Source organism: Rhodnius prolixus, unplaced genomic scaffold (assembly GCF_049639745.1).
Source record: "Rhodnius prolixus isolate KJV_2025 unplaced genomic scaffold, Rpr scaffold_3, whole genome shotgun sequence".
NCBI lineage: Eukaryota > Metazoa > Arthropoda > Insecta > Hemiptera > Reduviidae > Rhodnius > Rhodnius prolixus.
In genome coordinates, this window is record NW_027411603.1 from 33,328,214 (window position 1) to 33,350,603 (window position 22,390).

General features: G+C 34.2%; 1 protein-coding gene across 3 annotated transcripts in view; it reads left to right on the plus strand.

Annotated features, from left to right (window-relative positions):
- The window catches only part of Actn (alpha actinin), a 164,893-nt gene that overhangs the window by 125,022 nt on the left and 17,481 nt on the right, over positions 1-22,390 (plus strand). For all 3 annotated transcript variants that reach the window (XM_074125118.1, XM_074125116.1, XM_074125117.1), the window contains exon 2: positions 22,101-22,335. In XM_074125118.1, the coding sequence (XP_073981219.1) occupies positions 22,101-22,335 (235 nt within the window). The remainder of the gene's footprint in view (positions 1-22,100; positions 22,336-22,390) is intronic.

Genomic DNA, 22,390 nt, shown 5'->3' on the forward strand with positions numbered 1-22,390 from the left:
GCAATATCATTTTATGATCTCTAAAATTACGTGAGTCCAAGGTTGTATTGTTTAATCACATTTTAGCTACAGATTTGCTTTTTTGCTTTTGTTTAATCAAAGCATTTTAACTTCTGAGAACATTGGCACCTGCTGCTTTTAGTTCTATGGTTTTAGAGCCTGCCCATTTCTCGGATTATAATTTTGAAAAATTCTTGTTCCCTCAGTAGGTGTTGTTTCATTATTAAATTGGGTTAACAAAAGCGATAGGTTCGAAAACTGTACCAAACATGTCGTCTAAATCTTGCTCTAAAACTTGAAGTGCTGCGGTGCTTATTGCTGCCACATTTCTTATTAGTGACCATCCTCAGCGTCTCTTCTAAGATACCGTTTTCCTGTTAATTTCCAGAAAGAAAGGAAATTATCGTTGAAGGTTGGGATAACCGATCGTAAGAGCTAAGGTTTTCTTTCACTCAAAGAGCGGTCTCACATTAAACATGGCGAAGTTACCAATGAACAAGAATAAATGTTTGTAATTTAAGGTCACCAAACACACCTTTCTGAGCAGTAACCCACGAAGGCGAGGCTATAATTTATCAAAGCAAATAATGTTTATAGATAAGGTGCATGCTAATTCACAGCGAATATTTACCCAATTGGCGAAGATAACACAAATCGAGAATTTTGTTTTTGTAGAAATCAAAAAATACAGTAATTGATTTCACCTTCAAAAATGTTGTCTAATTAGTATATTCAAATGTGTATATAATGTTACAAATTACTGCCCAGTGATGGACAGTGTTGTCTGTAGAGATTTTAAAAATTTATTTGCAACTGTGCATATATCCATCTAGCAAAAGTGTACAGATAAACATTTGAATTGTGTCCCAGAGCCTAGCTCAGTGCCACAACCGGGAAGAAATGATGAGAGAAACCAGCCAGCAGCGCTGGAACTCTCTAGGAACTTATTGGGGTTTAGGAAGCAATGAGATCACGTGGCCAACGCCGTTTTAAGCGACGTGGAGGATTGTCAGGATGGGACGATATGGCTAGTGATTGAGCCAGAAGATTTGGGTGATCAGAGAGTTTGCTGTGGAAATTTAGGAATTGGGTGTGGATTAACTTCATTTACATACGGAATATTGAGATCATGATGGAGGGTGCGGTTGGAGACATAGAATGGTGCGTTAACGATTCGGTGGAGGACTTTAGACTGGAAAGATTGGATAGGTTAGATTAGATTAGACTAGGGCGGCCTCCGGGCCTACGCCACTGCGACCCCTTTGGGTCTATTGTGGCTCCCCTAACTTTAAAACTCACCCTCCAGACCTGTCCTTTTAATTAGACTCTTAATGCTGGAGAGCGACTTTTGGGTAAAGCTCACAGGCCTTGGTTTTTCTTCCCCGAGAAGTAACATCCTTAGCCACACGAGCCCCTCACACTGACACAACACATGTAGTGCCGTTTCCTCCTCTTCCTGACAGAACCTACAGAGGCTATCATCTGCCAGGCCCATGCGATGCATGTGTTTTCTGAGTCTGCAGTGGCCAGTTAATAGGCCTACAATCATCCTGATAGCCCCACGGCCTTGACGGATTAATTCTGCAGTCAGCCTCGGCGAATAGCCTTTAATAAACTCCTTCGCCTGTCTCTGCCCAGTGGTGGCAAGCCACCACTCCTGAGACCTACTCTGCACCCATAGATTAATGGTAGCAGTCTTAACACACTTATTGGATAGGTTGGATGTTGGATGGTTTGGCGGAGCCCCACAATTTTGCTCCATATGTCCATATTGGTCGTAATAGTGTTTTGTAAAGTGTAAGTTTCTTTTGTAGGTTCATGGAGGATTTCGGTCCAAGGAGTCTCCTTAGTAGTCCATAACGTCTGTTCAGTACTTGCCTTTTAAGTCTTGTGTGGGAGGGTTCCATGTTAGACAGCTTTCTAGGTAGAGCCCTAGGTAACGAACCTGTGTGGAAGTCGGTAGGTCAGTATTGTTAATAGTTAGTGGAGGGCAGGTCTGTCTTCGTAATGTGAATGCCACCTAAATACATTTGGTAGAGTTAAGTTTAATCCACAGCATGTTCTGCACCAAGCTTCTATGAGCTCAAAGAGTTCTTGGACAATGTTAGGGAATTGAATATAGGATCAGAGTATGGCTGTGTCTTCGGCGTAGGTTGTCATTAAGGTTTGGGAATTGGTAGGGATGTCAGCAGTATAGATGGTGTATAGGATCGGTCCAAGTATGCTGCCCTGTGGCACGCCGGCGCATATTGCATGAAGATCACAGACCTCTCCACAGCATCTCACTCTGAAACAGCGATCGGTAAGGTAGGATTGCAGGAGTAGGTAAAAAGGAGTAGAAAAGAAATGTTTAAGTTTTAGTTGTGGTTCTGGCCAATCTCTTTTATAAAAATAAAAATAATTGAATTGTTTTGTATTTAATTAAAAATTAAAAAATTACATTGTAAATTGAAATTTCTAAATCCAAATTAATTCAACTAATTTACAATAATTAACTCGACTCGTTATAATTAAATAAAATAAACATTTCGTTTAAAAAAGAGTTGAAAGCAAAAAGGTTTACTGAGAGGTCTGTGAGGTGTGAAAATGCCAATTGTAATTCTAATGTGAATTGCAAATGTCTGTGTTCTTAGCCATGAAAAATCTTATCTGCATTTTTCTTTCCTTTCTAAATTAAATCCTTATTTACAGCTTGTTTTCTAATAACTTAAATTAAGAAAACTGTAATTAATATTAAATTGCACAGAAGTTTTATTCATTCTCTTGGTATCTGTTTTATGTTGGTAGCAATTTTTTGTTTACTTATTTTTTAATTTCTCCCCACTCTTACTCCATTTGTGTGGGGAAAAATAGGGATAATGGGAGTGAAATTTTTCAAAAAATAATTTCTCTTTGCAAAATTTGATCCCATTTTAGGAATCACTTGAGCAATTGGCTCAAAGGTTACCTTCAATTACTTACTTAATGGAATCATTTTGAAATAAAAGATTATTTCCGGTGTTTTCTGGATAGATAAAGCATTATTGTCCACACCCAATTTTATTCAATGCAGGGCTAGATGTTGTGCTCTACTAGTCCAAGGCAGTAATATCAACTCAATCCAGTTCGATGAATAGAAATGCCAAGCCCCATCTGCTGCAGCATCCTAAACATTTTTGTGGACGGCATCGTAATATTTGCAAAATTAACTAGATTTTTTAACAGTTATTTGCTAGGAAAGCCCTAATTCAGAGCCTACTAGTTCTGTGTGATTAAGATTCCCTCAAGAACAACTTATTTTGTAAATTAAGTCACTAGCTCTAAGATATCATATATTTTTTTATAACCTTGATTCTAGAAAACTAGTAAACGCTTTGATAAAATAAACCACGATATGCAGTGGGTCAAAAAAGTATTCAGTAACACTAAGTTCTATTATTTATGCATGCTGAATTCTCTTCTTGAATAACCAGCTTTTTAAACACTGAAATGGGAGAAATCATCAATGAAGTTCATGATCTTATTTCTTGTAATATAAACATAAAGGATTAATTAACAAATAATTTATTGTTCAAAAACTTCAAAAATGTATGCAAAATATGTATTCATACTCTCAATTTTTTAAGACGAAATGTTATAATTAACGCAAATATAATTATATTTTGTAAGCAATCAAATTGCATTAATTATTGCCTGAAGCCTTCTTGATTTCACCAGGTTTAGTGTCTCCTGAGATGTGATATCTGTCCTTGTTTTTTTTTTTTTTTTTAAATTGGTTATGAGCTCTTTTCTGGAAGAACATTTCAATTTTCGAATTTTCCGCTCCAAACAAGACCATAAATTTTCATTAGGGTTTATATCCGGAGACCTCTGGAGAAGTGAGTGATGTTTCCGATCCTAATAAAACAGCCATTCCTTCGACTGTGTGTTTGGGATCGTTATCCTATTGAAATATAAGTATTTATTTATATGTTGCACGAATTAAATTCATCTTAGATTTTGCAAAACTATTAACAGTTCAGTTTAGCTGCAACCCTGAGAAACAGAGCCAGGCCTATAATGCTATAGTTAGCCAGGTCTGTGGGCGCCCGCGATACTGTGTGGTAAGCCTTGCGACATTATAGATCTTGGTGCCAACAGGGGAATTCCCAAGGAAGGAATACATTTGTATTGACTACCTTAGTAATTCAATATCTAAGAGATGTTTACTGTTAACTAAATTGATTTATTTCAGCATGTAAATGCTTTGAAAATGTTTTGAAACCATTAATTTACAGTTAAACCATAAAACTTTGCGGTTTCTGGTTCTTTTTAAAAAAGTAATTATAAAAATTCTTTTACATTTACCGAAATTGGTGAAAGTAAAAAATGAAATCATTCCGAATTAATTCAGCTTACTTCTAGAACTCTCCTTTCCATTGCTTGCAGTTCTAGATACCATACTCTAAAGCCCAAGGCAATTTCGAAGCCACACCATTTTGGCTATAGAAATATTTAGCCAATCTGCTACAATTTCGGTTATATTCGAAAAAAATAAGTCCGGAATAATTGACGAATTAAATGATGGTTGACAAGAGTTAAATAAGTGCAGTAACGGTGTTAAGATGAAAATTTTGCTGATTCAGATGGCGAACTGTTAGTGCTAATGTTGCAGATTAGATGGGAAAATTATTGAACAAAATACAAGCCTACCTACCTCGAAATACAGAGAGTATGAAGGTAGATGGCGATCTTTACAGTTCGTTAATGTAATTTTCAAAAAAAAGATAAATCTCGAAGGGATACGAAAAAGACAACGTGTAGGAGAATGTTCCTTCCCATATGGTTGCGTTCCATTGCGTCTTGGAAGAAGGCGAGGAGCCAATTCTAAGCTAATGGAGGTATATGAAGTATAGGAAGAAGAGCTGAGGCTAGATCGGGTAAAAATACTACCATTAGAGATACCCTGAACTTAGAGCGTAATGAGATGTTAATAATTAATATCTTTAAACAAAATAACGAACTAAAAAGATAAACTAACCCCATGAAATCACTGCAAATCGAAACCTCCGCATTTGAAAGATTTATAAAGCTATTAAATGAATTATTAAAATTCGATAAAAGCATATAACATTTCGATTAAATGCCCTAAATTTAATCTCAAGTGGACATTCAACAATTTAATCAGCGAACATACAACAATAAATCAGTGTTTAAACAAAAATCTTATCTTTTTTTTTATATGTTCTAAATTATATTTTGGCCTTAAAATAAAAATTGTAATTGAAAGGAATCTTTCATTTGAATCTACTTAAGCATTGCTTTCTGTGATTCTTTGACAAGACTTGTTGAGACTAAGTTTCCCCCCCAAAAAAACCTAAAAACAGTTTTACGGGAAATATTAAAACTGTCCGGTAGGACAGTTGTATAAGGGGTGATCGTCAAAAACTGCACGAAAAAGCGTAACGTTGAAAAACACCCAACTTTGACCATTTTTTTCTCTTTTTCTATAAAAGATAAAATTCCCACATTTTCTTTAAAATATAGGGCAAACCCTCCTTTATAACTGTAATTTTTTTGCAACAACCCAGATCTAATAGATTTTGAGAAAAAAGTTGCTGAAAATGAGCAAAAACGGCTTTTTCAAACATTGGTCTTCTTCGACTTCTTCTTCTTGTTACCTTTTTTATAAACTGCGTAGCGCCTAAATGCGAGAACCGATTTTCATGTATGAGGTGTCATTCGATTCGGAATTTTATATAGATGTGCCTTTTGGGGGTCTCGACTCTGTCCATCGAATGGGAGAGAAGTTAGCCGCCTTTATGTAAGGCCCTCTCCAAAATTATTATTACTAATTACTCTGTAAATCTTGACCCGATTTTGATAAAATTTGGTAGGATGAAAGGGTTAGGGCTCCTCTACGTAAACATTAAAGCGACGATCTGCTCTTACACTTGTTAAGGCGAAGTATAGCAATCGCTTCAAAATATCGACACGTGAACCGATTTTCATGAATGAAGTGTCATTCGAATCGAAATTTTGTACAGATTTGCACTTTAAAAGACTCGACGCTGTGCCTCATAAGGAGGGCCCACCCAAGTAAGGCCCTTTCTAAAACTATTATTACCTATATTTCTACAACGCTTAGTCCGATTTTGATAAAATTTAGCACGAAGAAGTGGTTAAAGCTCTACTCTATTTAATAACGAAGATATACATTTTATCATAATTATAACAAAAAAATATTATAAATCAAGTGGCCAGCATAAGGGTCTGTGACTTCTAATAAATTCTAACAAATATTAAAATTACTTTAATATCAATGAAGTATTAATGAAATGTTGGGTACTTGCTGAGTTGTGTACCTTTTGGCGATTAATCAACCCTTATACTGAACTTTTTAAACTGTAAGTTTTTGTTAAGAAGATTTTTGTACTTTAATAGAAATGGTAGGGTTATATCCTTCTGTTTATCATTCCAAATTTAAAGAAAATAAGCCTCTCCGTTTTCGAGAAAATCTCAAAAAATGCGGAAACTAATTTTCGAATTAAGGCGTCCTCAAGTTAACCGATTTTTTTACAAAATTTGGATTTCCAGTCCTAAATTATCTTACGCAATTAAAAGTATCGAAAATGGACAATTTCGATTGTGAGATTTTAAATTTTAAATTTTTTTTGGGGGGGTGATGATAAGGAGAGATCCAAATGAATTAATAACCTGAACTTTACATTTCCCATTTTACGAAATAAAAATATCTTGGTTCCAAGAGAGATTCAAACTCAGCACCACCAAAACCTCGTAGTCCTTAATCCGTCCGGCTTCTCAAGCGCTTCAAACGCTTGTCTATTTTTATAAAATTTTAAATAAACAATATTTTATTTTAATGTTTTGTCTACCAATTTTATTCTTTATTTGCATTTTATTGTGCAAAAGTTGACCCCTAGTTATTTTGACAATGATTTTGTTCGTTCTTTTTCTTTTCACGATAATGGGTTTACAATTAACATTTAACTCTCCATATTAGTGTGCAAGAAGACACAGAATATCGATGTAGCCAATCGATACTACCCCCTTACCGTTGGAAACCGAGAGCAATGTTGCTTTAGGCCGGAACAAACACTGTTGGAAACCACGACGGGCTAATCATAGACAACCAACCACCCACTAAAGATCGTAAGTCTGGCAGGAGGTTGTTGCGCCTGCAACCTGTTACCTGCTTGTTGCCAAGCTTAATTTTAAGTAGTAATTTATATTTCTTTTGTCTGAATGTAATTAATTTATTTTAACGTTTTGAAATCAAATAAAAGAAAAACAAGTATATTTTTCTTAATAATTTTATTTTTACATGAAAGCCTGTAACTTAATCTACTTTTCTTCAAAATTTTCTCTAAAATTAAGGCACTTATCGTATCGTACAACCAGCTTTTGAATCCCATCATCACATAGATGTCTACCGCCGGATTTGACAACCACTGCAACACGGTCGTTTTGACCTCATCATTGTTGTGGCGCTGACCACCTAGATGCATCTTCAAATGCAGAAACAGATGGTGGTCACTGGGTAGCGTCTGTTTTCTTTCACTGTTTCAACAACTTTCTGCACCAAATCTTTAGTAATTACTGTAGATCGTCACCACTGGGCAGAGACAGGCGAAGGAGTTTATTAAAGGCTATTTGCCGAGGCTGACTGCAGAATTAATCCAAGGCAGTGGGGGCTATTAGGATGATTGTAGGCCTATTAACTGGCCACTGCAGGCTCAGGAAACACATGCATCGCATGGGCCTGGCAGATGATAGCCTCTGTAGGTTCTGTCAGGAAGAGGAGGAAACGGCACTGCATATGTTAAGTCAGTGTGAGGGGCTCGAGTGGCTAAGGATGTTACTTCTCGGGGAGGAAAAACCAAGGCCTGTGACCTTTATCCAAGTGTCGCTCTCCAGCATTAAGAGTCTGATTAAAAGGACAGGACTGGAGGGTGAGCTTTAGAGTGAGGGGAGCCACAATAGATCCAAAGGGGTCGCAGTGGCGTAGGCCTTGAGGCCGCCCTAGTCTAATCTAATCTAATCTACTGTAGATCGCCCAATTCATACCACATCTTTAAAGGCCCTACCCTATTTCTGTGCCATTCCAATGTTCATAATACCTTCTCCAAATTGTTCTCAAAATGAATTTAAGCCATTTTCACTGCTTTAATGGGATTCTCAACCGACGGAAGTATTTTAAATTCTCAGAAACAAACATAAATTTTCAATTTGTTTTACCAACTTTGTCCAACTTTTATTTGAGATGTTCTAGAGGGAACTAAGAAGCAAAGTACTATCTGTAAAACAATTTTTATGATCCAGAACTTGCACAGTATGTTGGGAAACACATCATCTATTTTCATTCCATTGAGTAAGAGAAAACTTAACCTCTTCAAACTAGACGTGAAAAAAGTAAATAAGAAAAAAACTATAGTTTTAAATAAGAGATATTGAAATAAATATTCAAATCAAAATGAATATGATCTATTTCTAAAAAATAATCTAATAGATCACAGTCAGCTAGAGTGCACGTGATAATCCATGCAGTTATTGTAATTATGAAGAAATATTAAGTAATTATTGTTACAAGAGACACAGAGAAATATTGCAAACTACTATTTAAAGACAACCTTGTACATAACCGCTCGTAGATAAATTCTTCAATACATCATTACGCTAAAAGAATTTACTACATTCATTGTTTTCAGGACATAAACGATATGTACTTACTAAATTTCTTCGGTTCACTTTTTATGCCAGATAATTTGATAATTATAAATATAATAATTTATAAACTTGGATCTTTTACATTACTAATTCCTTTTACTTATCCTAAGTGGCCATTTTTACTATCTAATTTTTGTAGCACGGAATAAGAAATGTTAGAGAGTAGAATTAGCTCTGGTAGTGCTCAATATCTTACTCTTAAATCTTACTCGGGTTAAAGGACACTAAATTAGCCCTAGGGTTCCACTGCCTTTTACAGCTATAATTCCACTGTCTTATAAATGGACATTGACTGTCGCGTGCTTACTCAAGACCAACAATGCTGTAAGCGCAACGATCTCACAGACAAATAATAATAATACAGGGTGACCAGAGTTATATGCTCCACCCCCTTTTTTTTTCTAAACGGCGGGAAATTTCGAAAAAAATAAAAAACACGTATTTAATCATTTTTAGTATAGTTTATTTTTAGTGATTGACCCATTTTTCAAAACTCCTGTATCTCGAGATACAGTATGTTGCTCTTCGCGATTATCTTAGTGATGTGCGCTTCTAAAACAGTTAGAAAAACTTGAAATATAACACCAGCAAAGGAGATGCTACTTCAAATGGCTATGCAGCTTCTTAGACTGACATTTTTACTTCCTAAGATTTTAGTTTGCCCATTTATCAATAGCTCAAATGGATACATTCCAGCAGGTCTTTCCAAAACCGAATTCGGTAGAAGACTACGGAGACCCTCTAAATTATTGAAACCACTACAGTATCAGAATCTATTGTATATTTGGAGACTTTATTGCTGAAACAATTTTTTAAATATTTACAATATTTTTTTTAGACAAAGAATATCTTTCATATTTACACAATATGTAGCACATCTGATATTGGCATATTCGTTAATGGACCACTTAACTGTGACGCTTTAATTGTTGGAATGTTGTTTATTACAAATGAATTTAACCTTACGTAACTTCAACCAATCTTATGATTGGTTAACCAAATACGTTTAGCAGCTAATTATCTGTTATTTATTGAAACGCATAACGGAATACATCATAGAAAACTTCTTTATCTGTTTATTATTACTATTATAAATAGATTCTATTCCAATTATTAATACAATAAATTCTCTAAAAATATATTATTTCTTGTTACATTCAATGTGTTGTCCTCCTTTCGCAAAAATGATTTTGATTTTGGGCTATAATGTTCCAAGTTTTTACAAAAATAAAAATATAATACTGCATTATAAAAACTAGTAAATTTGGTGGAGCATTTTTAATTCATGAAATCTTTTAAAAACTCTTATTGAGGAAAATAAGTGAACCATGTAAAGAGAAACAAATTTGTTGCAAAGAGAAACAAATATGTTGCAAAGAGAAACAAATTTGTTGCAAAGAGAAACAAATATGTTGCAAAGAAAAACAAATATGTTGCAAAGAGAAACAAATATGTTGCAATGAGAAACAAATTTGTTGCAAAGAGAAACAAATATGTTGCAAAGAGAAACAAATATGTTGCAAAGAGAGACAAATATGCTGCAAAGAAAAACTTAGCATGTCTAGTATGAAATACTCAAGCCCCAATTTACGCAATAAAATTTTCTTTGAAAAATGTTCATAAACCTGAAAGGTCGATTTAAAAAAAAAATCATTAATAAATTCATGAATCTTGTTGAACTGAGGTGTAAATTACCTCTAACTTTAGCTTCTTAATTTCTTGTAACTTGAAAAAAATATAGATCGATTACTTTATCGTAAAAGGAATTAGGCCATCTGATTAAAGAAAATTAAAAATCGTTTATCAACTATAGATTAAAAATAAGTTTCCATTCAAAAGAAAATGACAGAATCATCATTTTTAATGAGATAAAAGCATCCGTTCATCCAGGAATTCTAGAAGGACATTCACGTTTTATTGCAAAAACTTACTGATGCCAGGAAATCCTTATTACGTGAGTCTATTGATTACATTTCAACGCCGAAGAATAATATTAGTGTGGACGCAAGACTTCTATTTGCAGTTTTTTCGAAGCAAAAGGAAATAATTTATTTCAATACTTACTTGTAAGTATAATTGGACCTGAATATTTTTGAAGATTTTAACTTCGAGAAATTAAAGCTGTTTCTTCGTATTAAGATAATTTTATTTACGGCTGATTCGTCAGTTAATTACTTGGATACTGCGACTAATTATAAGTTTTTAGATTTCATAAACTATAATGAAGAATTTGAGTGGTCTTTAAATGTTAATGAGTCTCCACTATGTCAATATCCATGAAACTACAATCTCATTTCTGTTTGGGCCCAAGTCAAGCGTGATAATTAAAATTCTTTGATTCAAAATTGTAAGTCGAGGTTCATCGGAGAACTGTTCTACAAGTCTCTGCCAATCCTCCCTTGTCGCTCGCCGGCTGTACGTTTCACATAGGACGACTCCAAAGAAAATTTGTACTCGTAGCTTTTGCAACAATTTTACATTTTGACGAGAAATTAAACATTTAAAAAGTTATGAACTTAGTACCAGTTCAGAGGGAAGAAGAGCGAGTAACTAATCAGGTTACCAATCCATTTCTAAAAGGATTGTGCAAAGAAACTATCTGTGGGTAAAAGATTTACTAAGGCGGCAATTTAGAACTCGCTGAAAGCCCAAAATTAATCCCATTATGCCTTTCAGCTGAGTTAAGTCTGAAGTTCAACGATGTTACAAATTCACTATAAAGCCCAGTTCCTGTTAATCGATTTTAACACCGTGCTTTCAGTCTGGGAATTCTAGCAATTCTATTAATGCCATCAATATCCGTCACCATTTTAATGGGGTTCGCTCATTCAATTATAAATAAATGCAAAGTGCTAGCAAAATCAATCAAAATATTTTGTAAATCTTCATTGCTTACCTAAAGCAATCTAGCTCCTCGTCAGTAAGAGTACAAAAATTACAATTTTCCTACGAACGAAGATGTATCTTAAGAATAAAAAAAGATTTGTGCGTAATTACATTAGAATTTATACCCGATTTGAGCTGGGCGTCAAGGGTAAACATTTTTAATTGAATAATTAGTGCAATAAGTGATACTTTTGTGGATATTGCGAAACATTGACGAAGACTGAAGCAACGATTCAGTACTATATCAACGAATAAAATACTCCAATAGTGTTTTAAAAATATTCAGATAGTAAATATTAACATAACTTCAATTTCTTGGCTGTAATTATTAAAAATAAATCACATTTTGTTGTATATCTTCAGAAAAATTGCCCGAATTGAAATAAACAAATGATTATAAAGTATAACTTAATAATATAATTTTATACATGATATTGATTATAACGAGGATTTTTTTGATACTTTCATTATTGTTTGAAAGGAAAAAGCAATTCATGAAGCGCTAAGAAATACATTTCCAAACCCGTAACCAAGCGCATTTCTCCACGAGCCTAGAAAAACATTTATTTTTTTGCTTCAGTTATTTTATGCTAAAATACATTTCGTGAAATAAATCTGTGATATACGAGTATTTTACAATTAATCTGTAAATTTATCTTTATAAGGATTGATTACTACAATAAAACTATAGAATATAGGGTAATGGAAAAACTAGTGCGCGACTATACATGTAACAGCCAACTCGCGAAACAATTTGAGACAAAAGCATTCATTTAAATATTTTTGTAATTCATTTATCTGAATTTATTTGTTTTATTTTCTATAGGCAGCTACTCCAGCAGACATTTGCAATGCTATACACCTTTTGGTACTTGTTATATTTGTATAATACTATTTACTTTAATAAAGGTTATAATAATAATAATTTGAGGCAAAAGAGGTTTCTGTTTATTAAGAATTGATCACATTGATTTAAGTAAGTTACTAAAAGTAAGTAATAAATCCTCGTTTCTACAATCATTGGGGTAAAAATTTAAAGATTATTCATGATATATAAAATAAAAAGAAGTGTAGATTTACGTCAGTAATTTTATAATACGTCAGTATTGAGTCTACAATTTAGAGAGCTAAGAAAATGCACAAAAAATCTCAAATATAACTTAAATTTAATGAAAGTGAGTAGCACATTTAAGTTCGCTCTTCAGAGTGAAATGTGACCTCACCAATCTTTCGAAACATTTCTCTCATTCACAGATTATTAGTCACCAGCAATCAGGATTTCCGTTGAAATCACTTTTATTTGTTGATTATCTTATTACTTACGAGGGTCGTTTGAAAAGTCCGTGCAAAGTCAGAGAGATAGCACCACTGGCGCGTATCGAGGTTATGTTTAGTTAGTAGCATCTCTTGGAAGAACACACACCAAGTTTCAGCCAGATCGGTCTAATTCTTTGTGTTTGGCATTCGTTTGAATCGAGGAAGTCGAGTGATTTTCAAAAAATGGACGAAAAAGAATTTCGTGTGTTGATTAAACACTACTTTATGAAAGGCAAAACGCCTCAGGAGACTAAAGAGAAGCTTGATAAACATTATGGTGACTCTGCACCTTCGATTAGAACAGTTTATAAGTGGTTTCAAAATTTTCGGAGTGGCCATATGGGCACAAGTGACGCTGAACGTTCTGGACGCCCTGTTGAGGTTACTACTCCAGAAATCATTGATAAAATCCATGATATGGTGATGGATGACAGAAGAGTGAAGGTGCGTGAAATTGCTAGTGCTGTAGGCATCTCGAATGAACGGGTACATAATATTTTGCATCAACATTTGGACATGACAAAGCTATCCGCAAGATGGGTGCCGTGATTGCTCACGCTTGACCAAAAACGAAATCGTGTGAAGTGTTGCAAGGACGGTTTGCATCTGTTCCAGAAGAATCCGCAGGACTTTAAGCGTCGTTTCGTCACTGTGGATGAAACATGGATACATCACTACACTCCTGAGACCAAAGAACAATCTAAACAATGGGTTACCAAGGGAGAATCTGCGTCAAAAAAGGCGAAGACCGTTCCTTCGGCCGGAAAGATTCTGGCGACTGTCTTTTGGGATTCGCAAGGAATAATCCTCATCGACAATCTGGAAAAGGGTAAAACTATTACAGGTGCATATTATTCATCGTTATTGGACCGTTTGAAAACCGAGCTGCAAGAAAAACGCCCACGATTGGCCCACAAAAAAGTCCTTTTCCATCACGACAACGCACCAGCTCACACCTCAGCAGTTGTGGTTGCAAAATTAATGGAAATAGGATTCCAACTCGTTTCACCCCCCCCCCCTATTCTCCAGACTTGGCTCCCTCGGACTACTATTTGTTCCCCAATATGAAGAAATGGCTGGCGGGAAAAAGATTTTATTCAAACGAGGAGGTGATTGCAGAAACGAATGGCTATTTTTCAGACTTGGACAAATCCTATTATTCGGAAGGGATCAACAAACTAGAGCAGCGTTGGACGAAGTGTATAAGCCTAAAAGGAGACTATGTTGAAAAATAAAAAAGGTTTACCCCAAAAAATTAAGTAGTTTTTATTTTTGCACGGACTTTTCAAACGACCCTCGTACATTTAAACAATTGCAACATGTTGAGTTGAAAAGCAGATACAAAATTCAGTTCTAGATACTTAGATTTTGCCTGTTTCTAGTTTAGTCGCCGCAAGTAGTCGAATAGTTCAGAAGGCCTATTTTACTAGAATGGCCATTTTTATTCATAATATTAAGTTCACGCTTCGTAAAACCCGGCCTTTACATTTTAATTTAAGTAAAAAGTTGGCTAGCTCTACTCTGATTGGACCGACTACCATTCAGTTCTTCATTCTCCATCTTAAGAACTTTTTCATTCAAAATAACCTTATCAATGTTCAAAATAAGTCCTTTAAATAGAAGTTAAAGTATCCTGTATCACGAAATGGTAATCTTGTATAATCTCTTGCAATGCTCAAGACAACAAATGTACCACCCAAGAAGCATCTAGTCCAATCGAGTCGAGTCTCATATGTTATATCTTAGCTCGATTACGCTTTATTCAGTTATACGTAATTCTGTTAAAATTTCTCAGATAAGTAAAAATAATTTAATGAATTTAAATATTTGACAATAATTAATTTATTTTTTACATTTAATAGATTTATATGAGTATGATTGGAATAGCCCCAAATTAAAGTATTATGTTCCAATTGGCATCCCTGTTTAGCTTCATATTTATTTCGGGTAGTCGCCCTGGTTAGGGTATTGTACCTTTAGTTATAAATTTAACCTTTTTTTTTCGTTTAAATTTTCTTTCTAGTAAATTTTTCTTTTTATTAACTAGAGTAAAGTTTTTGTCAGGTTAAATCAATGAAAGATCTTTGGATGTAGGTATAATTTGAACCTGCACCAACTTACATAGCTTGTGTGATAAAGTGTGACAGAATATAATGAGGTTGAAGGCTGAGTACTTATGAAAGATTAGTACACACCGACGAAGATTATCAGGAAGTTCCGATGAAGGTGTAGAAGAAAGAAGAAGAATGGTTCGCGGTATAGTTTCCGTCAGTGTTATAGGCCAAAGGGCGGAAGATCCATTGTTGTCGTTTCTCTTTGATTTGGTTATTTTTGTAGTTGCAATCGTGGCTTATAATTGCATGTTTCTGGACTAGGATTTGCAGATGACTTAGCCAGAAACACGGGAAAGGACCGCTACATTGATAGAATAATCTAGGTCCAAAGAGCGGTGAGATCAGACAAATAATAAGTATTTATATCGTTCGTCAATCTGTACGAGACAAAGCATCAAGGACCTCAAGATAGAAGAGAAGATTTCAGTTTTGGTGACAGGTTTTGTACAGATTTAAGGCCAGTTTTTTTTTTTTTTTTTAATATCTTGGATTAGTTTTCTCGCAAGAAGGATGTGATTGTAAAAAACTTCCGCAGTAGAATTACGGTCATAAAAGGATTCTCTGCAGCATTGTGGCTGACAATGAGGAGTACGCGTTAAAAACATTGACCCTCACAGTCACTAGATAAACGCCAAGAGATCTGCTGAAGAATGTAGATGCTTCATCACAGAAAAATGACAACTACGAAGTAATTAACAATTAAAAGCATTAAGCCATTGACGGAGAAAGAAGACTTGGAATATTTAATTCGGTCAGAGATAGAGGAGGATTCTGCGCAGGATGGATATGGTACAAGCGCCATCTTTACTTTTTCTGGTCAGACCCAATAGACTTCAAGAAACAGAGCAGAATATGCAACTCGAATGAAGCTGGAAAGTTGAAAATAATAATAAGCAAAACTTTAAACCGTTTCAAAATGCATAAGATGAGATCGTTATTCCAGTAATTTGCATGCAAGAATTATTTACAGTGTAATAAAGAAAACTTTCTTTATGAAGATTTTTTTTTTCTTTTTTAGAAAATAAATTAACGGTTTCCAAGAGAACAATCTTGGAGAGAGTTCATCCTAATATATTAACTATATTACATTTGTGTGAGTTTTCTTTCATTCAGTAGTTTATAATTTGAAAATACTTGATTTGAAAGCGCATTGATAAGTTGATTAAAAATTTACCCAGACCTATTTCCCATGAATTAGAATTAGTAATTGTTTTTTAAACAGTTATATGTACTTAAATGAACATTCCAAAAAAGGATTCTAAACTATTTTGTTGTTTTATTACAGTTGGCTATAATAACAGTGAGAGTTTTTAATCTTAATGCCTGGAATTATTAGCCTCCATTTCAGCATATGTACTCTGTAACTTTCATTTGGTTTATCACTGTTTTTAAATTATTTAAAATTTAGTTGCTTTCGTGGACGATAGATCGTGCTGGTCGTTCAATTAAGGAATTTTAATGTATTGTACATTGTTTACAATGGGCATATTCAGTGTTTTAATGTTTTGAATTGATCAGTAAAGTATACGTTTCATATTCTGGTGTGATATTTCAAATTTTTTAGCTAATTAATATCAAGCATATCTAAAGGAAAACTGAATTACATTTTCTGGGATCAAAATGAATTTATTTTCATGTGCGTTATATTGAGGAATGTCACACAGAGGATTTACAGCAAATATAGTCTGTTGTTGTTGTAATTGCAGATGTGCGGCTTAACTGATAGAATGGGGGTAAGTTCATTCTGTGAAGGACAAATGGTTCTACCATATAGGGACTAAATTGTTGCAGAATTCCTGATAGAACAGGATTACGTCGGGATTTCTCTGTTTTGAAGCCGACTCTGTGTGGAAGTCAGTTCTTTGGCCTATCAAGTCAGGTTTTTGTTTACGTCTTTCTAAAACATATGTCTAAGAAATCTTATAAAATAAAAATTAAATGAAATCTGTATTGAATATCATCTGGGGCCTACACTTTTCAACATTTTTATTAATGACGTCACCAAGCTGAAACTCAAATCCAGTTGCTCCCTGTTTGCTGATGATACTGCCTTCTTTATTTCTTCCTTCAGAGTTGACACAATAGCCAAACAATTATCGATAGCCCTTGAAAAATGTTTCAAATACTTTGCAAAATGGAAAATAAGGCCAAACCATGCCAAGACACAAATTATTTTGTTTACTCGCCGCAGACCGGTTGTGAATAGATTTGTCCAAATTAACGGCGACTCCCTTCCGTGGAGCAAGGAAGTTAAATACCTCGGGTTGGTGTTAGACTCCAAATTAACTTTCACCAAACACATAAACACAGTGTGCGATAAAGCGGTAGGAATTATGTGCAGTCTCTTTCCTCTTTTGAACCGCAACTCTAACTTAGATTTTCTTAATAAAAAACTTATCTACTATCTCTATATCCGCTCCGTACTACTATATGCAGCCCCTGTGTGGTCCAATACTTGTTGCACCAATTACGGGAAGTTACAAAGAGTCCAAAACAAATGCTTAAGGTTAGTTGGGTCATATCCCCGGTGGACACCCATAGATTACATGCATGCAGCACTTGATGTTGCCAGCGTGTCCACATTTATCTACAACGCTACGGAAAACTTTGTAACTTCCTGTTCACATAGTCCCTACCCGCATATAAAAAGTATTATGGACTATAACTTAAGTTCTCTTAATTATAGAAAATACAAACACAAAAGGCTAAAGCATATCTTGCTTTAATTAATCTTATGTAATAAGGTTTTTTTAAATTTTTTGCCTTAGCATTAAGTTCGACTTGTATCCAATGTAAATGTTGATATGTTGTGGAGAGGATATAGGCATGCAGCCTGAAACCTCCTTTTAATTATATTTGTATAAAAAATTTTAAATTGTAAATAAACATTTTCAAATTCAAATTCAAGTCGAGGTTAGCAACAAAAAATTTTCATGTTTATTATTAAAAAGTTTGAGTCAAAATAATTGCTTTAATTAAAACAAAAAAAGTTAAATAGGAATGAATTATTATTATTATTTATTTTTTGAGGAGAAGGTACTGTTATCTGTTTCCAGCCATTTGAGGAGAAGGTACTGTTATCTGTTTTCAGCCATTTGAGGAGAAGGTACTGTTATCTGTTTCCAGCCATTTAGTGCAATACAATTAAATTATTATATTTGTAGAAAATTAAAATTGGGAAAATAATTTTTCATTAAAATGAGAACTCGAACAACATGTGCACTCTCCATTAATGATCTAACATGTTTAGTCAAGAAGTGCAAACACATTTATGTAAATTTAATATGGATGTGTGGTTTGCATTCCTTCCAGCCAGTATTTGCATTATTACGTTCGATTCTGGCCTCGGTTGTTATTATTATTATTTGATGACATGTTATTTTATAATTGAAATTTTTGCTAAAAATATTTTGACATTTGCCTCAGTTTAAGTTCAATTATCCTACTGTTTGTTTATTAGAATGAACTTTTATAAAAATTAATAAATAAAAATAACCCTATTTACATTCGTGTAAACCCGGATTATCTCTTTAAAAGTTGATGAAATTAAAATTATGCCGAATCAAGATAATGAATTCAGCTCCATTTGTATTAAAATTATTTTTTTTTTTAAATACTTTTGCTCTTGAATTATTAAAATATTCTTATTTAATTTTATGTTTTAATAATTAACTTTTCAACTTCTTTTTTTAATGAAAATATTAACGAACTTTATTTTTGTAAGTATTGGAATCTTATTAAGAATTATTAATTAATTATATTGATTCTAGCAATAGGATTAGAATTTTGATTTATAATACAAATTGTTTTATTTCATAAAAATTTAATTCTATTTTTTTGTCCAGCTTACAAAGTGAAAACTCACTTTAAGAAGTCTGGGAAACATTTCTAATCAGATTTTTTTTTTTATTCATTAAATTTATTTGCAAAGTGCTATAATTATATGGTTAATATAGTCTCAGTAGAAACTATTCACTGAATCAGCAATCATACTAATATAGCCATGAACTAAGTTCGTTTATTCCATCTTGTTGATTTTATCATTACTTGGCATTGAATTCGTTTCTTTTAATTGAACATATTATATATGGATACTAACAAAGCAGAGTTTTCTATCGGAGAAAAAGTCAATTTCAGAGAAATTGCTGATGAAGAATGCCATGGATAGCCTCTGCGGAGAAAACAGCATTGCTGCTGAAAGTCTTGAGTTCTTCTTTTCAGAGAAGATAAACTGATACCATCAAGTTTTGACTAGAAATCCTTTTCTTTTTTTGTATTCCTTAGACTAACTATTTTAGGCAAAACTGGAATTGGTTCTTTATTTATACACTGCTCCACAAAAAAGTGGCGCACTTTAAAAATGCGCTATTTTTTCTTCAATGTAACTTTTTTGTTCTACATTTCATTTTAATTAGCAAATATAAGAAGTATAAAGTTACGTGAGGGCTAAAATAAAATAAAAAATGATCTAAAAGAAATGAAAACCTTTAATTTAACAAAAAAGTACTTCTCGGCAAAATATGAATTTGAAAAAATGTATTTCTTCCGATTAAAAAAGAGAAAAAGAATTTTAGTAACGTGTATTGCTCGCATTACTGCATCCAATCTCCTCGGCATACTCCTTATTAAATTTCTCACGAAATCTTGTGTTAATTCCTGCCATATCTCCACCAGAGCACCTCGCAAATTCTAAGCTCCTGGGAGGATTATTTCTCCATCTTAATCGCCTACCCAGCTCATCCCAAAGATGTTCAATAGGGTTTAAATCTGGGCTGCGTGCTGGTCATCTCAGAACACGAAAGCCAGTATCGTGGAGATATTGGACAACACAGGCGGCAGTGTGTGGTCGGGCATTATCTTGCTTAAAAATAAAATTCTCCCCAATAAATGGTGATAGGGTATCACATATTGCTGCAAAATTTCCCTCACATACAAATCTGCCTTCAAGATTGCCCTGTTGAACACGTGGAGCTCAGTCTATGCCCCCATAGAAATCCCAGCCCACACCATCTCTGAACCACCTCCGAATGGTAGTCTACCAGAAATATTGCACGGAGCGTAGCGCTCCCCAGGCCTTCGGTAAACTGGGTAAACCCATAAGATGCATAGAGAGCAAAACGGGACTCGTCTGAAGAGAGAACGTTTCTCCAATCGTCCTCAGACCAGTTGCGGTGTTTCCTAGCGAACTCTAGACGGGCTCTCCGAGGATCTACGGTGAGCAATGGTCCTGTGGCTTGCTTCCTAGAGCGTAAATTCATTTCTTTTAGTGTGAATTCTAATAAATCGGTCATCAAGTGCTTCTGTGGCTCTTGGTCGACCCGAACCTTGCCTGCGAGTGCAGAGGCCTGTCTCCCAGTAACGATGGATGGCTCTACGGGCGGTGGTCTCAGGCAACCCTAACGTTCGTGCTGCGTACCGCTGACTCCGTCCATCCTCAACTAATGCAATAATACGGGCCACTTGCTCTGCTGTAATTCAGAGTTTGCTATGCTTTCAGCTTGAAAAAAGTCGAAACGCAACTGTAGAGGTCAATAAATTTATTTACTGTTGAGGTAAAGTTCATGTTGTTGTTTACACAAAGACCGAAGGGGATTAAACGAGGAATTGCTTCACTATTTTCAAGAAACTTTGGACCTTGATTCGATTAATTGTTCCCTGACAGGTTATGAAAATAATTAAAACTAATAATCTTTCCCCAAAATGTGATAAAACAAAAAATTAACGCTTTTTTCAAAGTGCGCCACTTTTTTTGTGGAGCAGTTTATGTTTAAGTGACCAATAGGCTTAGGTTTACTGGCCAAAGAATTAATTTTCCCATTTATTTATTTTTACATTGTTCTTTAGTAAAGTCGAAACTGGCGACTTTGCTTTAAAAAATTAGGAGATTATGTAATTAGATCTTCGTTACAAATAGTTTGTGCACACATTTCAAACATTTGTCATAGATGTTTAGTGAATTCTCAGTTTGTCTTGTTCGGTGAATCTGTTTGTAATATCGAAGATTCTGTTTAACTGCATTGGCATATTTCCGATAGACTGTCAAAAGGCTGGTTTGTGACAATGTCAGGCATACTCTGCTGGCTAAAAGAGTTTAATTTCCCTCCTTAAATATTAAAACTACATATTCACTGAAACTGTCTGGGACGAGTTTAATTCCTTCTTGTCCAAACTTTGTTCATAAAAACAGGTATTCCTCAGGAATCAATATTAACCTCGAGATGGTAAATTGGCAGACGGTATCGCCATCTACACTTAATCCTAGAAACTAACCCAATTTTAGACAGATTGTTGTCTACTGTAATAGCAACTTTGAAAGATTTTCTTTCTTTCGTAGAGGTTACGATTTGCCTTTTTTTTCCAAAATTGTTTTCGAATTCTACTTTTACAATTGTGACTGCAAGCAGAACATGGAATACATTTTCACTTAATTTACATGGATGACTTTTATTTATTATTATTTTTTGTTAAGGCGTTACAACATTGAATATTTGGTTCATACTGTCTCTGATTTTGTTCTTATTTTATGACTGGAATAATTTCTCTTTCAAATTCATCTTGTTTACATTTTTATTTTTAATATTTTATTGTTTTCTTTTCACAATTGATAACACTTTTGTTTTGTATCTGTTTAATTTGCAATAAAATACTGGAACGATGAAAAACGGATAATGTACGGTATTTTTTCAGCTTTTTTTCAGCACTTTTCATTAGGTGATAATGATTTTTGCAGATGTTCACTTACATACGAGCTACAAAGCTATTTACAAATAGTTGTGGTTATTTATAGAAGTTGAGTAATCAATATAATGGTTTATTTACACACATTTAATGATATTAGTACCATTAAGATTATTGATTACTACATTTAAGACTTTAATTACTTTTAGAAAACAATATGGTCTTTTCAGATGATTTAGCATTACGCTGACGTTACGGATACCTAGTTCAGACTGCCAATATGACCGAAATTGTTCTTAACTAATTCAACAAAATTAGTTATTAAACATTCTTTCATCTAATTTTATTTACATCTTCAGGCAAAACAATAATATTTTTTGTTTTTTCTATTTGTTTTAGACATTCACCGCCTGGTGCAATTCACATCTGAGAAAAGCTGGTACCTCAATAGAAAATATTGAAGAAGATTTTAGAAATGGATTAAAACTGATGCTGCTTTTAGAAGTTATATCTGGTGAAACCCTACCAAAGCCGGACCGAGGCAAAATGCGCTTTCATAAAATCGCTAATGTTAATAAAGCCCTGGATTTCATTGCCAGCAAAGGAGTCAAACTCGTCTCAATTGGGGCCGAAGGTAAATTGTTATTCTCTGTGGGTATACCTGTCCATTTTATTTGGAGAATATTTAA